The 19,156-nt window shown below is 39.4% G+C and overlaps 2 protein-coding genes across 3 annotated transcripts in view; both read right to left on the bottom strand.

The window, feature by feature from the left end:
- LOC133556832 (poly [ADP-ribose] polymerase tankyrase-1-like) overlaps positions 1-3,301 on the bottom strand; it is a 31,562-nt gene extending 28,261 nt beyond the window's left edge. For both annotated transcript variants that reach the window (XM_061907137.1, XM_061907138.1), the window contains exon 1: positions 2,828-3,301. In XM_061907137.1, coding sequence (XP_061763121.1) covers positions 2,828-3,272 — 445 coding nt within the window. In that variant the 5' untranslated portion in view covers positions 3,273-3,301. The remainder of the gene's footprint in view (positions 1-2,827) is intronic.
- Positions 3,302-14,850: 11,549 nt separating this feature from the next.
- LOC133556921 (piwi-like protein 2) overlaps positions 14,851-19,156 on the bottom strand; it is a 38,213-nt gene continuing 33,907 nt past the window's right edge. Inside the window, exons 16-18 of the mRNA XM_061907274.1 lie at positions 17,691-17,944; positions 17,012-17,119; positions 14,851-15,332 (exon numbers count right to left, since the gene is read on the bottom strand). Coding sequence (XP_061763258.1) covers positions 15,176-15,332; positions 17,012-17,119; positions 17,691-17,944 — 519 coding nt within the window. The 3' untranslated portion in view covers positions 14,851-15,175. The remainder of the gene's footprint in view (positions 15,333-17,011; positions 17,120-17,690; positions 17,945-19,156) is intronic.

Raw genomic sequence — 19,156 nt, 5'->3', positions numbered from 1 at the left:
GTATCTAAAGAAAATGGATTCCAACGGACCAAAAATAGGATGAACTATGGATAGACTAGAAAAAGCGAGAAGTTAGCCAGACAGTAAGTAGTATTGTATACAAACCAATTAGTTGTTTTGAAGAACATGACAGGATAATTATAAACTAGCTACAGACGTTGTTGACATTTGCTCTAATAAAGCGTCAGGTTAGCATTTTAACAAGTCTTTACGTTGCGTCACATATATCAGTGTTTTATCAACCCCTGTGCCGCGGCACACCGTGAGATACAGACCGGTGTGCTGTGGGAGATTATGTAGTTTCACTTTTTTGGGTTAAAAACATTTTTTGCAAGCCATTAATTAGAATCCACAAATAATGTGTTGTTGTTGAGTGTCGGTGCTGTCGGCAGAGTAACTGCGTAATACTCTTTCATAGCAGTAGGTGGCAGCTGGTAGCTAATTGCTTTGTAGATGTCGGTAACACAATGTGCAGGTAAAAAGGTATCTAATGCTTAAACCAAAAATAAACAAAAAGGCGAATGCCACTAAGAAAAGGCATTGAAGCTTCAGGATGGCTCTGCAAAAGTAAACAAAAACAGAATTTTGGACGACAGCAAAGACTTACAGCGTGTGGAGCAGCAGATGGCGTCCACAAAGTACATCCGCACATGACAATCAACAACAAGATAGAAGCACAAAAGAAGAACACAGGGAAACACCAAAAAACTCCAAATAAGTCAAGGTGTGATGTGACCGGTGGTGACAGTACACCTACTTTGAGACAAGAGCTGTAGCGATGCATGCTTGGTTATGCTTTAAAGTCATATCCAAAAATTGCGAGAACGACTTTTTACTGTCAATATTGGCTGCTGAGTTGTTGTTTTTTTAATGTTTTCTGCTAGTGGTGTTCCTCAACATTTTTTCGATAAAAAAATGTGCTTTGGCTCAAAAAAGGTTGAAAAACACTGGCCTAAAAGAAGTGAGAAGTTTGCCTTTTTTTTTTACATACCAATTAGTTGTTATTAAAGACCTACTGAAAGCCACTACTAGCCACCACGCAGTCTGATAGTTTATATATCAATGATGAAATATTAACATTGCAACACATGTCAATACGGCCTTTTTAGTTTACTAAATTGCAATTTTAAATTTCCCGCGAGGTATCCTGTTGAAAACGTCGCGGAATGATGACGCTTATGTTGACGTTACTGGTTGGAGCGGACATGTTCTTCCAGCACCACTCAGGGCTAAAAGTAGTCTGTTTTTAATCACATAATTACACAGTATTTTGGACAACTGTGTTGCTGAATCTTTTGCAATTTGTTCAATTAATATTGGAGAAGTCACAGTAGAAAGATGGAGTTGGGAAGCTTTAGCCCTTAGCCACACAAACACACGGTGATTCCTTGTTTAAAATTCCTGGAGGTGAAACTTTACTATGGATCAGAGCGCGGTCAAGAGAACATGGATCCCGACCACATGTCAACCAGCAGGTTTCGGTGAGAAAATTGTGGTTGAAAAGTCAGTTCTTACCAGAGAAAAGCTGAGCTTGTGTCGTCCATAAAGCTGCCGTCGACTCCCCTGAGACACTGCGCATCAACACACCCTTCCGACTATCAGGTACTATTAAACTCACTAAAACACTAGCAACACAATAGAAAGATAAGGGATTTCCCAGAATTAACCTAGTAAATGTGTCTAAAAACATCGGGATCAGTCCCAATGCAATCGCATTTTTTTTTCTTTCTAGTCCGTCACTATCAATATCCTCAAAGACGAATCTTTCATCCTCGCTCAAATTAATGGGGAAATTGTCGTTTTCTCGGTCCGAATAGCACTTTTTGTTGGAGGCTCCCATTAAAAACAATGTGAATATGTGAGGTGTCACGCCAAATTTCTTCCTCCCTACAAAAACCTTCCCCCCCATTTACTTCCGGGGTAATGATCAATACAGACGTTTTGTTAACGCTATATTATAAAAATATAACGCTATATTATAAAAATATAACGCTATATTATAAAAACATAATGCTATATTATAAAAATACAGACGTTTTGTCAACGCTATATTATATTAAAAAAAAAATTACAAACACAAGTTATGGGATGACATAAGAGTAAACGTGACCCCGGAAGTAAATGCGTCATCCCATAGCTTGTGTTTGTAATTATTATTTTTTTTTATAATATAGCGTTAACAAAACGTCCGTATTAATCATGACCCCGGAAGTAAATGGGGGGGAAGATTTTGGTAGGGGCTGTGATGAGGTGCCGACTTGTCCAGGGTGTACCCCGCCTGCCGCCCGATTGCAGCTGAGATAGGCGCCAGCGCCCCCCGCGACCCCAAAAGGGAATAAGCAGTAGAAAATGGATGGATGGGTTTTGGTAGGAGGGGAGAAATTTGGCGAGACAGAGCCATCAACATGTGACGTCATCGTCTGCGACTTCCGGTAGAGACAGGGCATTTCTCTTAGCACCGAAAGTTGCTAATTTTATCGTCGATGTTCCCTACTAAATCCTTTCAGCAAAAATATGGCAATATCGCGACATTATCAAATATGACACATTGAATGGAGCTGCTATCCCCGTTTAAATAAGACAATCTAATTTCAGTAGGCCTTTAAGTAGATGACGAATGCAGCTGAGAGCCGCGGACAAGCGGTAGTACATGGATGGATGGACAGTGTAAATATAAAAGTAGCAACAAAGGTTGTTGACATAAAGCGTCAGGTTAGCATCTGAACAAGTTGCGTCACATAGACAAACGGTAGCAAGCAGAAGGCAACTGGATAACAGCAGCTGGAGCACTACCGCGCTAGCTTAGCCTCCCCTCGCCCGACATTACCCGCAGCAAAGTGCAGAGGAGTAGACTTGCGGCCGGCCATGTCTTTGGCGTTCACGTTGACGGCGTCGACGAGCCTCTTCACCCGCGACACGTCCCCGTTGCGACAGGCCTCGAACAACTCCCTGAAGGCGCCGCCGACTCCGCTTATGACGTCGGCGGGGCTGGCGGCCCCGGAGCCGGGGCTGGAGACGTTGCTGCCCCCGGAGGTGGTGCTGGTGCTGGGGCTGCCGCTGCTGCCGAGGAGCGGGGCTGCCAGGTCCGGGGAGGCCGCAGAGCCTTCGATGCATTCCCGCTCGGTCTGGAGCGGCGAGCTGAGCGAGGCCATCGGCGGGGCGGCCGAAGGAGCACCCGAGAGAGAGCTGCTCCTCGGCGGCGACTGTAAGCTATTTAGCTGTTGTTGTTGTTGTTGTTGCTGCTGCTGCGCGGAGCGACGAGACACCGCCATTACAGCAGCTCACCAGCAACAATAAACGCTGCCCCGCGTTTCCGGTGAAAGTGGGGGTACTTCCGCTTCGCCTTGCAATGCCCGGATGTAGAATCTATTTGGACTGGAGGCTCACACAAGTAGCCAGAAATTGTACTCAAGTAAGTTACTTTTTAGAGATGTATTACTCAAGTAAAAGTAAGGAGTAGTCACCCAAATATTTACTTGAGTAAAAGTAAAAAAGTATGTTGTGAAAAAAAAATACTCAAGTACTGAGTAACTGATGAGTTTGTTTAAAGACCTACTGAAAGCCACTACTAGCAACTACAGTCTGATAGTTTATATATCAATGATGAAATATTAACATTGCAACACATGACAATACGGCCGCTTTAGTTTACTAAATTTCAATTTTAAATTTCACGCGAAGTGTCGTGCTGAAAACGTCTGGTATGTTGACGCTTATGATGACGCGTGCGTTTGACGTCTCGGGTTGTAGCGGACATTATTTTCCAGCCCGATCCAAGCTATAAGTAGTCTGCTTTAATCGCATAATTACACAGTATTCTGGACATCTGTGTTGCTGAATCTTTTGCATTTTTTTCAATTAATAATGGAGAAGTCAAAGTAGAAAGATGCAGGTGGGAAGCTTTTAGCCTTTAGCCACACAAACACAAGATGATTCCTGGTTTAAAATTCCCAAAGGTGAAGCTTTACTATGGACTGGACTCTCACTATTATGTTAGATCCACTATGGACTGGACTCTCACTATTATGTTAGATCCACTATGGACTGGACTCTCACACTATTATGTTAGATCCACTATGGACTGGACTCTCACTATTATGTTAGATCCACTATGGACTGGACTCTCACACTTTTATGTTTGATCCACTATGGACTGGACTCTCACAATTATGTTAGATCCACTATGGACTGGACTCTCACTATTATGTTAGATCCACTATGGACTGGACTCACACTATTATGTTAGATCCACTATGGACTGGACTCTCACACTATTATGTTAGATCCACTATGGACTGGACTCTCACACTATTATGTTAGATCCACTATGGACTGGACTCTCACTATTATGTTAGATCCACTATGGACTGGACTCTCACACTTTTATGTTAGATCCACTATGGACTGGACTCTCACTATTATGTTAGATCCACTATGGACTGGACTCTCACTATTATGTTAGATCCACTATGGACTGGACTCACACTATTATGTTAGATCCACTATGGACTGGACTCTCACAATATTATGTTAGATCCACTATGGACTGGACTCTCACTATTATGTTAGATCCACTATGGACTGGACTCTCACACTATTATGTTAGATCCACTATGGACTGGACTCTCACACTATTATGTTAGATCCACTATGGACTGGACTCTCACTATTATGTTAGATCCACTATGGACTGGACTCTCACACTATTATGTTAGATCCAATATGGACTGGACTCTCACTATTATGTTAGATCCACTATGGACTGGACTCTCACTATTATGTTAGATCCACTATGGACTGGACTCACACTATTATGTTAGATCCACTATGGACTGGACTCTCACACTATTATGTTAGATCCACTATGGACTGGACTCTCACACTATCATGTTAGATCCACTATGGACTGGACTCTCACTATTATGTTAGATCCACTATGGACTGGACTATCACTATTATGTTAGATCCACTATGGACTGGACTCTCACACTATTATGTTAGATCCACTATGGACTGGACTCACACTATTATGTTAGATCCACTATGGACCGGACTCTCTCACTATTATGTTAGATCCACTATGGACTGGACTCTCACTATTATGTTAGATCCACTATCGACTGGACTCTCACACTATTATGTTAGATCCACTATGGACTGGACTCTCACTATTATGTTAGATCCACTATGGACTGGACTCTCACACTATTATGTTAGATCCACTATGGACTGGACTCTCACTATTATGTTAGATCCACTATGGACTGGACTCTCACACTATTATGTTAGATCCACTATGGACTGGACTCTCTCACTATTATGTTAGATCCACTATGGACTGGACTCTCACTATTATGTTAGATCCACTATGGACTGGACTCTCACTATAATGTTAGATCCACTATGGACTGGACTCTCACACTATTATGTTAGATCCACTACGGACTGGACTCACACTATTATGTTAGATCCAGTATGGACTGGACTCTCACACTATTATGTTAGATCCACTATGGACTGGACTCTCACTATTATGTTAGATCCACTATGGACTGGACTCTCACTATTATGTTAGATCCACTATGGACTGGACTCTCACACTATTATGTTAGATCCACTATGGACTGGACTCTCACTATTTTGTTAGATCCACTATGGACTGGACTCACACTATTATGTTAGATCCACTATGGACTGGACTCTCACTATTATGTTAGATTCTCCCTGCCCACTGGGTGTGAGTTTTCCTTGCCCTTTTGTGGGTTCTTCCGAGGATGTTGTAGTCGTAATGATTTGTGCAGTCCTTTGAGACATTTGTGATTTGGGGCTATATAAATAAACATTGATTGATTGATTGATAGATCCACTATGGACTGGACTCTCACACTATTATGTTAGATCCACTATGGACTGGACTCTCACTATTATGTTAGATCCACTATGGACTGGACTCTCACACTATTATGTTAGATCCATTATGGACTGGACTCTCACTATTATGTTAGATCCACTATCACTATTATGTTAGATGTTAGGGACGGCGTGGCGCAGTGGGAGAGTGGCCGTGCGCAACCCGAGGGTCCCGGGTTCAAATCCCACCTAGTACCAACCTCGTCACGTCCGTTGTGTCCTGAGCAAGACACTTCACCCTTGCTCCTGATGGGTTCTGGTTGGCGCCTTGCATGGCAGCTCCCTCCATCAGTGTGTGAATGTGTGTGTGAATGGGTAAATGTGGAAGTAGTGTCAAAGCGCTTTGAGTACCTTCAAGGTAGAAAAGCGCTATACAAGTACAACCCATTTATCATTTATTTATCCACTATGGACTGGACTCTCACTATTATGTTAGATCCACTATGGACTGGACTCTCACACTATTATGTTAGATCCACTATGGACTGGACTCTCACACTATTATGTTAGATCCACTATGGACTGGACTCTCACTATTATGTTAGATCCACTATGGACTGGACTCTCTCACTGTTATGTTAGATCCACTATGGACTGGACCCTCAGACTATTATAAGAACAAGCATTATAGTGAGTTTCCTGCAAGTCATATTTATCACTAAAGGAAAACAAATCTAATCCGTAGGAGAGAATTCCTCTGACATTTTCAAGTTATGTATATTTTGTTTGTCGTCAGCTTGAAGCGTCCCTTGGTCTCGGTCTCGTCGTTATGACAGTGTGACTCCTATCTTGCCTCTGATTGGCACGTCTGCAATGTTTTGCCTACAATTATCCAATTGTGACTCATATGAACAAACATAATCCTCATGATTTCCTCTTTGATGTGTGGATGTTCTCAGTCAACCAGGTCTGTGTATGTTCTCCATATTTTTTTTCTCTCTTTGTAGCTTGTTCCCTTGATGGGGCCTAAAAGTAGTTTAGTGTTCTGGTGAGCCGTGCAAACGCCGACTCAACACCAAGCCACACCGGATCAATGAAGAGAACGTCTCGTAAGTTTGACATTTCTTCATAGACAAGATGGTGAAACACTGAACAGAACAAAGAGACACAAACACACTTACTGCTTCTTTACATGTTTGTCTACACCAGACCTGGGCAAATGAAGGTCTGGGGGCCACATGCGGCCCTTGAAGCTTTTCAATCTGGCCAGCCGGACATTCCCAAATCATTTTTTTTAGATGTTTAAGTTGGAAAGTGTAGCTGCCATTATGATGTGCACTCATCTTGTCTAATGACACTAAGTCTTCAACTTTACTAAGTCTTTCAATGCTTGGAATCTGTGCTTGTGGATGATATACTAGTTATTATGGTCATCTAATTAGTTACTATGGCAGTCCAATTAGTTACTATGGTCATTTAATTAGTTACTATGGTCATCTAATTAGTTACTATGGTCATTTAATTAGTTACTATGGTCATTTAATTAGTTACTATGGTCATCTAATTAGTTACTATGGTCATGTAATTAGTTACTATGGTCATGTAATGAGTTACTATGGTCATCTAATTAGTTACTATGGTCATCTAATTAGTTATTATGGTCATCTAATTAGTTACTATGGCAGTCCAATTAGTTACTATGGTCATTTAATTAGTTACTATGGTCATCTAATTAGTTACTATGGTCATTTAATTAGTTACTATGGTCATTTAATTAGTTACTATGGTCATCTAATTAGTTACTATGGTCATGTAATTAGTTACTATGGTCATCTAATTAGTTACTATGCTCATCTAATTACTTACTATGAAAATCTACGTCACAGCAGCTCAGACGAGGCACCAAGCAGTGTGGGAGGGGAGCGTTTCCACAGACGCCAAAGGAGATTTTCACAACAAAGTTCTAAACTTAGTGATATATAGAATATGTACTTTATTGATCCCTGGGGAAAATTCAGCAAATATCAGATTCCGTATTTCCTTGAATTGCCGCCGGGAAGTAAATTATTTTAAAACCTCTTTTCACTCCGGCGTTTAGCAAAGTAGAAGCATTTAAGTCTCACCTTAAAACTCATCTGTATACTCTAGCCTTTAAATAGACCTCCTTTTTAGACCAGTTGATCTGCCGCTTCTTTTCTTTCTCCTATGTCCCCCCCCTCCCTTGTGGAGGGGGTCCGGTCCGATGACCATGGATGAAGTACTGGCTGTCCAGAGTCGAGACCCAGGATAGACCGCTCGCCTGTATCGGTTGGGGACATCTCTACGCTGCTGATCCGCCTCCGCTTGAGATGGTTTCCTGTGGACGGGACTCTCGCTGCTGTCTTGGATCCGCTTTGAACTGAACTCTCGCGGCTGTGTTGGAGCCACTATGGATTGAACTTTCACAGTATCATGTTAGACCCGCTCGACATCCATTGCTTTCGGTCCCCTAGAGGGGGGGGGTTGCCCACATCTGAGGTCCTCTCCAAGGTTTCTCATAGTCAGCATTGTCGCTGGCGTCCCACTGGATGTGAATTCTCCCTGCCCACTGGGTGTGAGTTTTCCTTGCCCTTTTGTGGGTTCTTCCGAGGATGTTGTAGTCGTAATGATTTGTGCAGTCCTTTGAGACATTTGTGATTTGGGGCTATATAAATAAACATTGATTGATTGATTGAATTTAGGCCTGTGCTTATAAATTTGAGTGTGATGTAAGGATACCATCATGAAAAGCATATTTAATTAAAAAAAAACTTTAATATGGTCTTACCTTTACTTATAAATGAAGTCCATGCGCAGCTCCTTCTGATCAAAAGCATCGATAACTTGTTTATAGAAGTCTTCCTTATCTTTCTTCAGTTTTAAAAGTCTCTCTGTCTCGATGGAGATCTTCCTTTATTACTTCCTGCTTCGATTGAAAGTCCAGTTTAGAAAACTGTTTTATTTTAGATATGTAATCCTCCATGTTAAAAGTGCAAGCGAGAGGAAAAAATAAACGATCGCTGCTCACTCTTGCTGCTTGTTGTCACTTCTTCTGCAGCCGAGTAGTCGCAAGAAGGATCACTAGCGCCCTCTACCACCAGGAGGCGGGAGTCATTTAATGACTCATATTTGACACACGCAGCTACGGTATATTAATAAAACATAGCTGCTTACTGTTCTTTTTAGCATATTCAATAGCTTGGACCTTAAATACTACTGAATAACTCTTAATCTTCTTCACTTTATGCGATTTCAAATGATTGAAATCAGCCTCCTCCATTTTGAAAATGATGACAGGTGAAGTGTCACTCGTGACGTGACGAGTTTGATGCGGTGGAAATTCTAGGCATATGCTAATTATTTGGCGAAACGAGTTTGACCCGGCGAAAATTCTAGACATGCGCTAATAAAAATAATATTTTGCGAAAAGAGTTTGACCCGGCAGTAATTCTAGTCAGGTGCATACTATGGCAATTCAAGGAAATACGGTGGATCAGATTGTAGGTGGGTTTATTTTGTTGCTTTTGAGTTCATATTTCACTGTTTGTTGCATTTCACTTGATTGTAAAATATGTCGATGGAAAGGGGGTATGTAACATTCATAGTTTTTCAATCCTCAGTCTTTTATCGTTCATAGAAAAATGTAAATATAACATTCCGTTTTTTAAGGCGGTCTGTCATAATGTTTATTCAATCAGAAATTATTGTGAGGTTTTGTATTAGTGTTCCTAAAAATAGATATACCGGCCCCCAGACACACGTTTTCTCTAAAAGTGGCCCCCGAGTCCAAATAACTGCCCAGGCCTGGTCTACTGAGACATACAAAATGGAACTGTAATGTCCCAAAATGTCCAGCAGAGGGAGACTCCCGCCTGCCTAAATGACTTCAACACATTGTATCTAATTAGACAATTATATTCAACATATCGGCACTATTACACTTTTTAACGTGTCAGACATGTTGTTAATTTGTTAAAGATAACTTACAGCATTGTTTCTTCGCCGTTTTGTGTAGGAGGGCGACAGATATGACAGGTGAGCACCGCAACATGTACGACTTGATACTGAACGAATACCGGAAACCAGGGGTGTCCAAACTTTTTCCACCGAGGGCCGCACACTGAAAAATCAAAGCAAGCAGGGGGCAAGTTGATATTTATTATGTTAAAAAACAATACAATATATGTACAAAAAATATACATTTTTGCCTCCACTCAGGCTTGAGCCCGGGGATCCTAAAGGGTTTTGGTCCAAAAAATATAAAAAATGTGTCATTATTCAGTATTATTATTTTTATTATTATTCAAGGTTTAAATCTCTAGATCAACATTATCTGTCAAAATAACGTTATTAAGTTTAAGTTGTATGCCCTTTTTGTCAAAAAAACAACAACAGTTTTTCTGGGGAAAAAACACAAAATATGTAATATTTTTACCCAATAACATTTTTAAGTGGAATATTTGATATTATATAATAATTGGAGCCTTAAAAAGATCAATAACTCATAACAACATTGACATTAATTCATTATTATTATTATTTTTTTTAGCAATGACACTTAAAAACAAATCACACTAAAATAATTGGGGATCCAAAAGGGTCCTACTCATTAAAGTGTTAAAAAATAAATTTTAAATTGTATTAACTGTTTACTTTTAACACAATAACCTCCATATCAACTTCAGATTATACATTTTACTGTTGTTTATGTTTTTTGTTTGTTTTGTTTTAGGCCTTTAAAAAAAAAAAAGCTTACTTTTTTACATAGCAAACACAAAATATGCAACATTTTCCACAAAGAATATCTCAAAGTGGAATATTTAATGTGATGTTATTGGAGCCTTGAATAGGTCACAAATTCATAATGTCATTGATTTTGATTCATTATTATTTTTTCAAGAAAGAGCCTGCATGGCAGCTTTGTGTTATTAGAGTCAACATTGCAACATTTTCTTGTTACATTTCACCTTTTGGCTCTTTTATAACACTTTTTATGTTTTATTTGATTTTTTTCATAGTATTTTTATAATGTGCCGTGGGGCCGTAAAAAATGACCTGTGGGGCCGCAAATGGCCCCTGGGCCGCACTTTGGACACCACTGCCGTAAATCAACCAACAGGAAGTAAATGAACGGAAGTGACGTCATCTAACTGCTATCATACCGATTATAGCATACAGTAAATAAAAACAACTTTAGCTCCGAATTAAAGCATTGCTGTCACTAATACAAAATGATTTACAAGTGATAATCTCAATAATATTAACAATTGACTTCAGGACAACACAAGTAGCTAAGTTGCTGCAACTATGGGGGGAATTAATTTACTAGTTGAAAAACTTATTGGGGTGTTACCATTTATTGGTTAATTGTACTAATATGTACTGTATTGTGGAATCTAGTGTGATTTGTTTTTAAGTGTCATTGCTAAAATAATAATAATAATAATAATGAATTAATGTCAATGTTGTTATGAGTTATTGATCTTTTTGAGGCTCCAATTATTATATAGTATCAAATATTCCACTTGAAAGTTTTATTGGGTAAAAATATCTACTAATATGTACTGAACTGTGCAATCTACTAATATGTACTGTACTGTGCAATCTACTAATATGTACTGTACTGTGCAATCTACTAATATGTACTGTACTGTGCAATCTACTAATATGTACTGTACTGTGCAATCTACTAATATGTACTGTACCGTGCAATCTACTAATATGTACTGTACTGTGCAATCTACTAATATGTACTGTACTGTGCAATCTACTAATATGTACTGAACTGTGCAATCTACTAATATGTACTGTACTGTGCAATCTACTAATATGTACTGAACTGTGCAATCTACTAATATGTACTGTACTGTGCAATCTACTAATATGTACTGTACTGTGCAATCTACTAATATGTACTGAACTGTGCAATCTACTAATGTGTACTGTACTGTGCAGTCTACTAATATGTACTGTACTGTGCAATCTACTAATATGTACTGTACTAATATGTACTGTACTGTGCAATCTACTAATATGTACTGTACTGTGCAATCTACTAATATGTACTGTACTAATATGTACTGTACTGTGCAATCCACTATGTACTGTGCAATCTACTATTATGTACTCTACTAATATGTACTGTACTCTGCAATCTACTAATATGTACTGTACTGTGCAATCTACTAATATGTACTGTACTGTGCAATCTACTAATATGTACTGTACTAATGTGTACTGTACTGTGCAATCTACTAATATGTACTGTACTAATATGTACTGTGCAATCTATTATGTACTGTACTAATATGTACTGAACTGTGCAATCTACTAATATGTACTGTACTGTGCAATCTATTATGTACTGTACTAATATGTACTGAACTGTGCAATCTACTAATATGTACTGTACTAATATGTACTGTGCAATCTATTATGTACTGTACTAATATGTACTGAACTGTGCAATCTACTAATATGTACTGTACTAATGTGTACTGTACTGTGCAATCTACTATGTACTGTACTAATATGTACTGTGCAATCTATTATGTACTGTACTAATATGTACTGAACTGTGCAATCTACTAATATGTACTGTACTGTGCAATCTACTAATATGTACTGTACTGTGCAATCTACTATGTACTGTACTATGCAATCTACTAATATGTACTGTACTATGCAATCTACTAATATGTACTGTACTAATATGTACTGTACTATCTACTAATGTGTACTGTACTATCTACTAATGTGTACTGTACTAATATGTACTGTGCAATCTACTAATATGTACTGTACTAATATGTACTTTACTGTGCAATCTACTGATACAAGTCTCAATCAATCAATCAATCAAATCAAGTCATTCAGCAGCTTCTGGACATTGTGTAGTCCAAGCAGCAGCCAGGAGTAAAGACAATTGAAATGTAGATAAATATCACATATGCAGACGCAGTTAACGTACAGGAAAAGGTAACAAATGCAAAGTAATGAGAAAATCAGGATAGAAGTCAGCAATTTCAGAGCTTTTTTTTTTTTTTGGGCCATTTTCCCCTCAAATGTCATCGACTGTACAGAACAAGCAAAAACACAAGACAAAATAATTGTGAAAGCAGAAGCAAAGTAGTTAGAAAAGATTGATCATGGAATTAAAGCAGGCCTTTAATACAGAGGCGTCACCACAATAGTACATAAGGAGTGATTAGCCTCATGTGAGGTTAATGCACACATTTATACATATTCATAAATAAAGGTTGATTTAAAATAGGGACAGATACAGAAACATAGACATCTGTAACAGTTTTCCAATGTATGCATCATAGTGTTTGGAGCCAAAGCTCATTTACAAGCAGTGTTGGGACTAACATCACACGTTACTGTAACAACATTATTTTCAGCAGTAACTAGTAGTCAAACTCGTTATTTTTTATAGTCATTAACTCAGTTACTGACTACATGATGCGTTACCGCGTTATTTTTTTTACATAGTATTAGCTAGAAACTGAGAAGATGTGTGTGTTTTATTGGAGTGCTGTGGTGTTGTAATTCTGAATCTTCTTGTCTCGCAAGCGGGAGAAGAGGCGCGCCGTGTGTGTGTGTGTGTGTGTATGTGTGTGTGTGTGTAGGTGTAGGTGTGTGTGTGTGTAGGTGTGTGTTTACTAACAAGACATCATGACAGAGCCGAAGCCGAGTGGAGATATTCTCACTACTTTTCTATTGGGGCGGTATAACTCGGTTGGTAGAGTGGCCGTGCCAGCAACTTAAGGGTTGCAGGTTTGATTCCCGCTTCTGCTAACTTAGTCACTGCCGTTGTGTCCTTGGGCAAGACACTTTACCCACCTGCTGCCAGTGCCACCCACACTGCTTTAACTTATATATTGGGTTTCACTATGTAAAGCGCTTTGAGCCACTAGAGAAAAAGTGCTATATAAATGTATTTCACTTCACAAAGAAAATAACCCATCCATCCATTTCCTACCGCTTATTCCCTTTCGGGGTCGCTGGCGCCTATCTCAGCTACAATCGGGCGGAAGGCAGGGTACACCCTGGACAAGTCGCCACCTCATCGCAGGGCCAACAGAAAGAAAGAAAATAACATTTTAGTTAAATGTAAGTTGTGTCTTGGATGAAAGATCCCATCGAGAGGCCAAAACAGCAATTTAAATCTGCTGAAACAGCTACAAAAGCAACATGCTTGGACAAAGTTAGTAAAGACAGACACACTTCATCTCCACCTAAGGATTGTAACAGAGGGACTGCTAGCCAGGACGACATTGATAGAACCATTGCAGCGTTGGTGCTACAAGACATGCAGGCTATTTCTACAGTGGAGTCACCCGCTTTCAGGCAGTTACTTAGCATGAAACGTCAACATCAAATGGCACGAAAACATGTTCCAAGTTCCTGGACACAGTGGACAGTGAGCACATAAAAATGGAAAACCAGCTAAAGAAAACACTCCAAACTTTGCCTAGTTACTTTTCACAGTGACGCATTATTTTTTGATGTAAGTAACTGAGTTAGTTTTGAAATAAAGTAACTCGTAACTGTAACTAGTTTTAAGTAACTAACCCAACACTGTTAGCCGCAATAGATAACTTTAAACAAACAACAATGTTATGATTTGTACAATTTCAGAATGTGCTTGTTCTATTTTTAAACAAAGAAAACAATCTGAAGTTGTCTTTATTTAAAGTTATCGTACCGGGATTTTACCAGTCCGGCCCACTTGGGAGTAGATTTTTTTATCCTTATAGCCAGCCGGGCTCCCCAGAACCTCTTTTCCTTGTCGAAAAGATTTTTGTCAATTGAGTCGAGAGTCCAGCTGATCAGTTCCATGTCTGATGTTTAGATTTGGAGGACAGTGCAAAGAAAGAGGCTTTAAAAAACAAAACAAAGACAGCAAGCAGGGAAGAAGGGAGCGGAAAAAATGCGACCGCCCTCATCAGAGGCAAGACAGAGGTAGACTACTTTTTTTTAAAAAACCTTTTTTAATTACAGCACACTCAACAATAGTTTATACTACCAGATAAACAGAACACAATAGTATTTGGTTTATTATTACAGGGTAAGACATTTGTTTTGAACATACAGTATAAGAACAACAAAACTATTTACTAAGACCATAATCAAATCTACAAAACAAAGAAGACCACCATCAAATCTAAAAAACAAAGAAGACCACCATCAAATCTAAAAAACAAAGAAGACCACCATCAAATCTAAAAAACAAAGAAACCAACCCATCAACGGAGTAGAAGAGTACTCATGTTTAAAGCCTAAAGCACAAATGTGCTTTTATTCAGAGAAAAAATAGCTTGTCAGCCAGCTGGATGGCTGGTTCAGAATGCAGGTACTGGCCTGACAGGTAAGCCAGTCTGTGTGCGTATTTGCACGGTGCTGGAACACGGATAGTGCCCGGCCAGTTCCAGTACAAATGGCACATCTTGAAGGTCAGCCTGTTGCAGAACCAAAGTCAGTAAATAAAATATGCTTATAATTTAGCACGTCTACAAAAAGTACGTCAGCTTTTGGATGTAAATTGCACCACGGGCTGCAACCGCAGTCAAATGATGAAAGAGCGATTAGATATGTGCATTTTAAGTACAAAAAAAATATTAAGGAAAACAGAAATTATACAATTAAAAGGAATATTATTTTGGAAATAGGCTGCATGGTGGCCGAGTGATTATAGGGCTGTACAGTGCGAGCATTTTACTTGCATTTGCATCCAAAAATAAGTTCTGCTAGTATGGGGGAGGAGCAATCGTGCAAATACAGATTTTAACCCTTTAACTAGCATTTTGCTCCTAAAATAAATTAAAAATCGATCAAACTAGAGTAACATTTTCGCTAATCTGTATAGCATGTTTGAAATAAAGTCAAACCATAACCATAACCAAATGGACAATTGGTTGATTGATTGATACTTTTATTAGTAGATTGCACAGTTCAGTACGTATTCCGTACAATTGACCACTAAATGGTAACACCCGAATAAGTTTTTCAACTTGTTTAAGTCGGGGTCCACGTTAATCAATTCATGGTACAAATATATACTATCAACATAATACAGTCATCACACAAGTTAATCATCATAGTATATACATTGAATTATTTACAATCCAGGGGGTGGGATGAGGAGCTTTGGTTGATATCAGTACTTCAGTCATCAACAATTGCATCAACAGAGAAATGTGGACATTGAAACAATGTAGGTGTGACTTAGTAGGATATGTACAGCCAGCAGAGAACATAGTGAGTTCACATAGCATAAGAACAAGTATATACATTAGAAGTACATTTGAGTTGTTTATAATCCGGGGAGATGGGATGTGAATGGAGGAGGGTATTAGTAAAGTGTTGAAGTTGCCTGGAGGTGTTGTTTTAGAACGGTTTTGAAGGAGGATAGAGATGCACTTACTTTTACACCTGTTGGGAGTGCATTCCACATTGATGTGGCATAGAAAGAGAATGAGTTAAGACCTTTGTTAGATCGGAATCTGGGTTTAACGTGGTTTGTGGAGCTCCCCCTGGTGTTGTGGTTATGGTGGTCATTTACGTTAAGGAAGTAGTTTGACATGTACTTCGGTATCAAGGAGGTGTAGCGGATTTTATAGACTAGGCTCAGTGCAAGTTGTTTGACTCTGTCCTCCACCCTGAGCCAGCCCACTTTGATGCGGAAGAGTCACTGATCACTCTGTGCGCTGAGAGCTGTGTTCCCCCCCTCCCTCTTGTGCCAGTTGGTTTTCCTGGCTAAAATCTTTGTGCATGGCCTCTAACAATGTTTATCTTTAAAAAGACCAATGAAAAAGTTGATTATTTTCACGTTGCTGCTGACATTTAAACATGTCTTCTTAAACCAGGGTGCTTTATTTCACATGTTCTCTTGTGTTTTTGGTAGCTAAATAATTGGGCATAGCTAAATGTTTTTTTTAAAATAAGATTGGAGATGATATTTGACTTTTCTAATTTTATTTTCAAGGCTTTTAAAAAAAAAAAAATCTTAAATCACCTCATACATTGGGAGCCTGTTACGCAAAACCTACTTTTCTTACTTTTTGGTACCCTATTTTTGTGTATTTCGGATCCCAATCAGTCCCGAAAAAAAAAAGAAAAGTAAAGAGGTTTCAGATACCTTTGCAGATGGTCTGGCAAGAGGTTTGCAGTGTTGTACAGAGTAATGTAGTGCGTAGGCAAGCCACAACCCTGACGAATATGATGCGCCATCAGATAGAAGTCCACCCTGTGTGGGGACAAAAAAACAAACAAATCTGAAACTTAATCAGCAATTGCACTTAAGTGTGTCGTTGGGAGCAGTTTCCACTGCCCACTGAGTATATTGTGTAATGTGTACATTTTGTCACATTATTGTAAATTACATTTGTGACAACCCCCACTTGCTTGCTCAAAATCCACGAGAAAACATTGTGCCACATGCAATGCAGATCATGATTAGACAAATGGCCAATGACTTATAAGAAATTAGTTGCCAAATCTCGCACGTAGAAGACATTTTGGTTGATGTTTTTCAAGCAGTATTGCTTCAATTTTACAGCCATGGGCTTGTCACTCCATGTGTAACAATTACTGTGGTGATTCTTGAAAGTTTCGAGTCAACCAGTCGACCTATTGGGTCAAACCTTTAAGATACTTTTTGTTTATTTTATGACCAGCGCTACTATGTGGTCAGAAAAAGGCAAAACAATGAGGGGCGTATGTTTGGCCAAATTTTCACCCATTTGAGTATCTGTGAAAGCAACTTGCATCCAGCGTTGACCGCACAGTCATGACTTTGAAAAAGACAAATTACTGACCATTCATTGTGAGTGAGCGTGTGATCCAAAACAGTTCCAGGTGAAGGTATGCCAAAGGTGTTATCAACCCATGAATATAGGGTAGTGTTGATTCGCTTTTGAACAACGATGAAGACAAGCTTTGGTTCATAGCTGGGGAATCTCTCAAAGCATTTGATTAGCTGTGGGATTTCAAATTGCTCAACCATCTTGAGCTGTCCGTCAGACACGCCATCCCGATACACTACAATCCTTTCCGGCAGGTTGTGGTTCACCTGAACGGGCAGATAGACAGAAAGTACAAATAGTGAGTTTTCTTACATAACACAGTGGTCTTAAAATATATTCCATGCATTTGTACTCTCCAGATAACTTACCATCATTACACATATCCTACTAAATAAGACCTACACTGTTTCAATGTCCACATTTCTCTGTTGATGCAATTGTTGATGACTGAAGTTCTGATATCAACCAAAGCTCCTCATCCCACCCCCCGGATTGTAAATAATGTAAATAATTCAATGTACATACTTTGATGATTAACTTGTGTGATGACTGTATTATGTTGATAGTATATATTTGTACCATGAATTGATTAACGTGGACCCCGACTTAAACAAGTTGAAAAACTTATTCGGGTGTTACCATTTAGTGGTCAATTGTACGGAATATGTACTGTACTGTGCAATCTACTAATAAAAAGTATCAAATCATCAAAACATGTCTAGTAATTGGTAAATTTACAAAAAAGCAGCTCGCCAAAAATACAGTCGAGACTATACAACTATGATAATCCTAACAACTAATGAAAGCATGTTTCTGTACAAAACCAAATCTCTCTTGGTTGTCTATTGGTCCAATGATGACCGTCTGCTGGCAGATGTATGTGAAGCCCAATCTTTGAACACCATACATGGGTGCAGAGGGTGCAAAGGAACTGAGGCCCTATTTCTTTTGTCCAGCCAGGTTTCTGTAAGAATCAGGCAGCAGCAGTCATGTATATTCCTTCTTGTAGTTATCTATAGACGGATCGACTGGGCATTCGACAGAAAGATTGTAGGAAGTAGCAGCTTGAACGGGCTAGCACCTAGCCACACGCTTGCCTCTTCTGCACTTCCACTGGCAACGCCTACTTCTTTGGCCGTCTGCTGCTGGGGACCCGGGAGATGGATGATCTCGGATGGGATGAAAAAACTTGGCTGACAGCTGGTGAAAAACTTCCCGAGGTGATCTGCACAAGCTTATTGTGGCACCTTCGTGGGAGGGAGGTGGGGGCACAGGTTCGTCCTTGCCCTGATGTGGGATCCAAGCAGAGGATGTCGTTGTGGTTTGTGCAGCCCTTTGAGACACTTGTGATTTAGGGTTATAATGTTTAAGTAAACATTGATTGATAGATTGACTGTATCGCCACGCTGCCATAGATATGCTGGCTGTAAGAACTCCTGGCCATTGTCACTTCTCATAAAGTGCAACTCAGTCCTTTG

This window comes from Nerophis ophidion, linkage group LG07 (assembly GCF_033978795.1).
Source record: "Nerophis ophidion isolate RoL-2023_Sa linkage group LG07, RoL_Noph_v1.0, whole genome shotgun sequence".
Lineage (NCBI taxonomy): Eukaryota > Metazoa > Chordata > Actinopteri > Syngnathiformes > Syngnathidae > Nerophis > Nerophis ophidion.
Note: the sequence above shows the minus strand (reverse complement) of the source record. Positions and strands in the feature narration are given on the sequence as shown.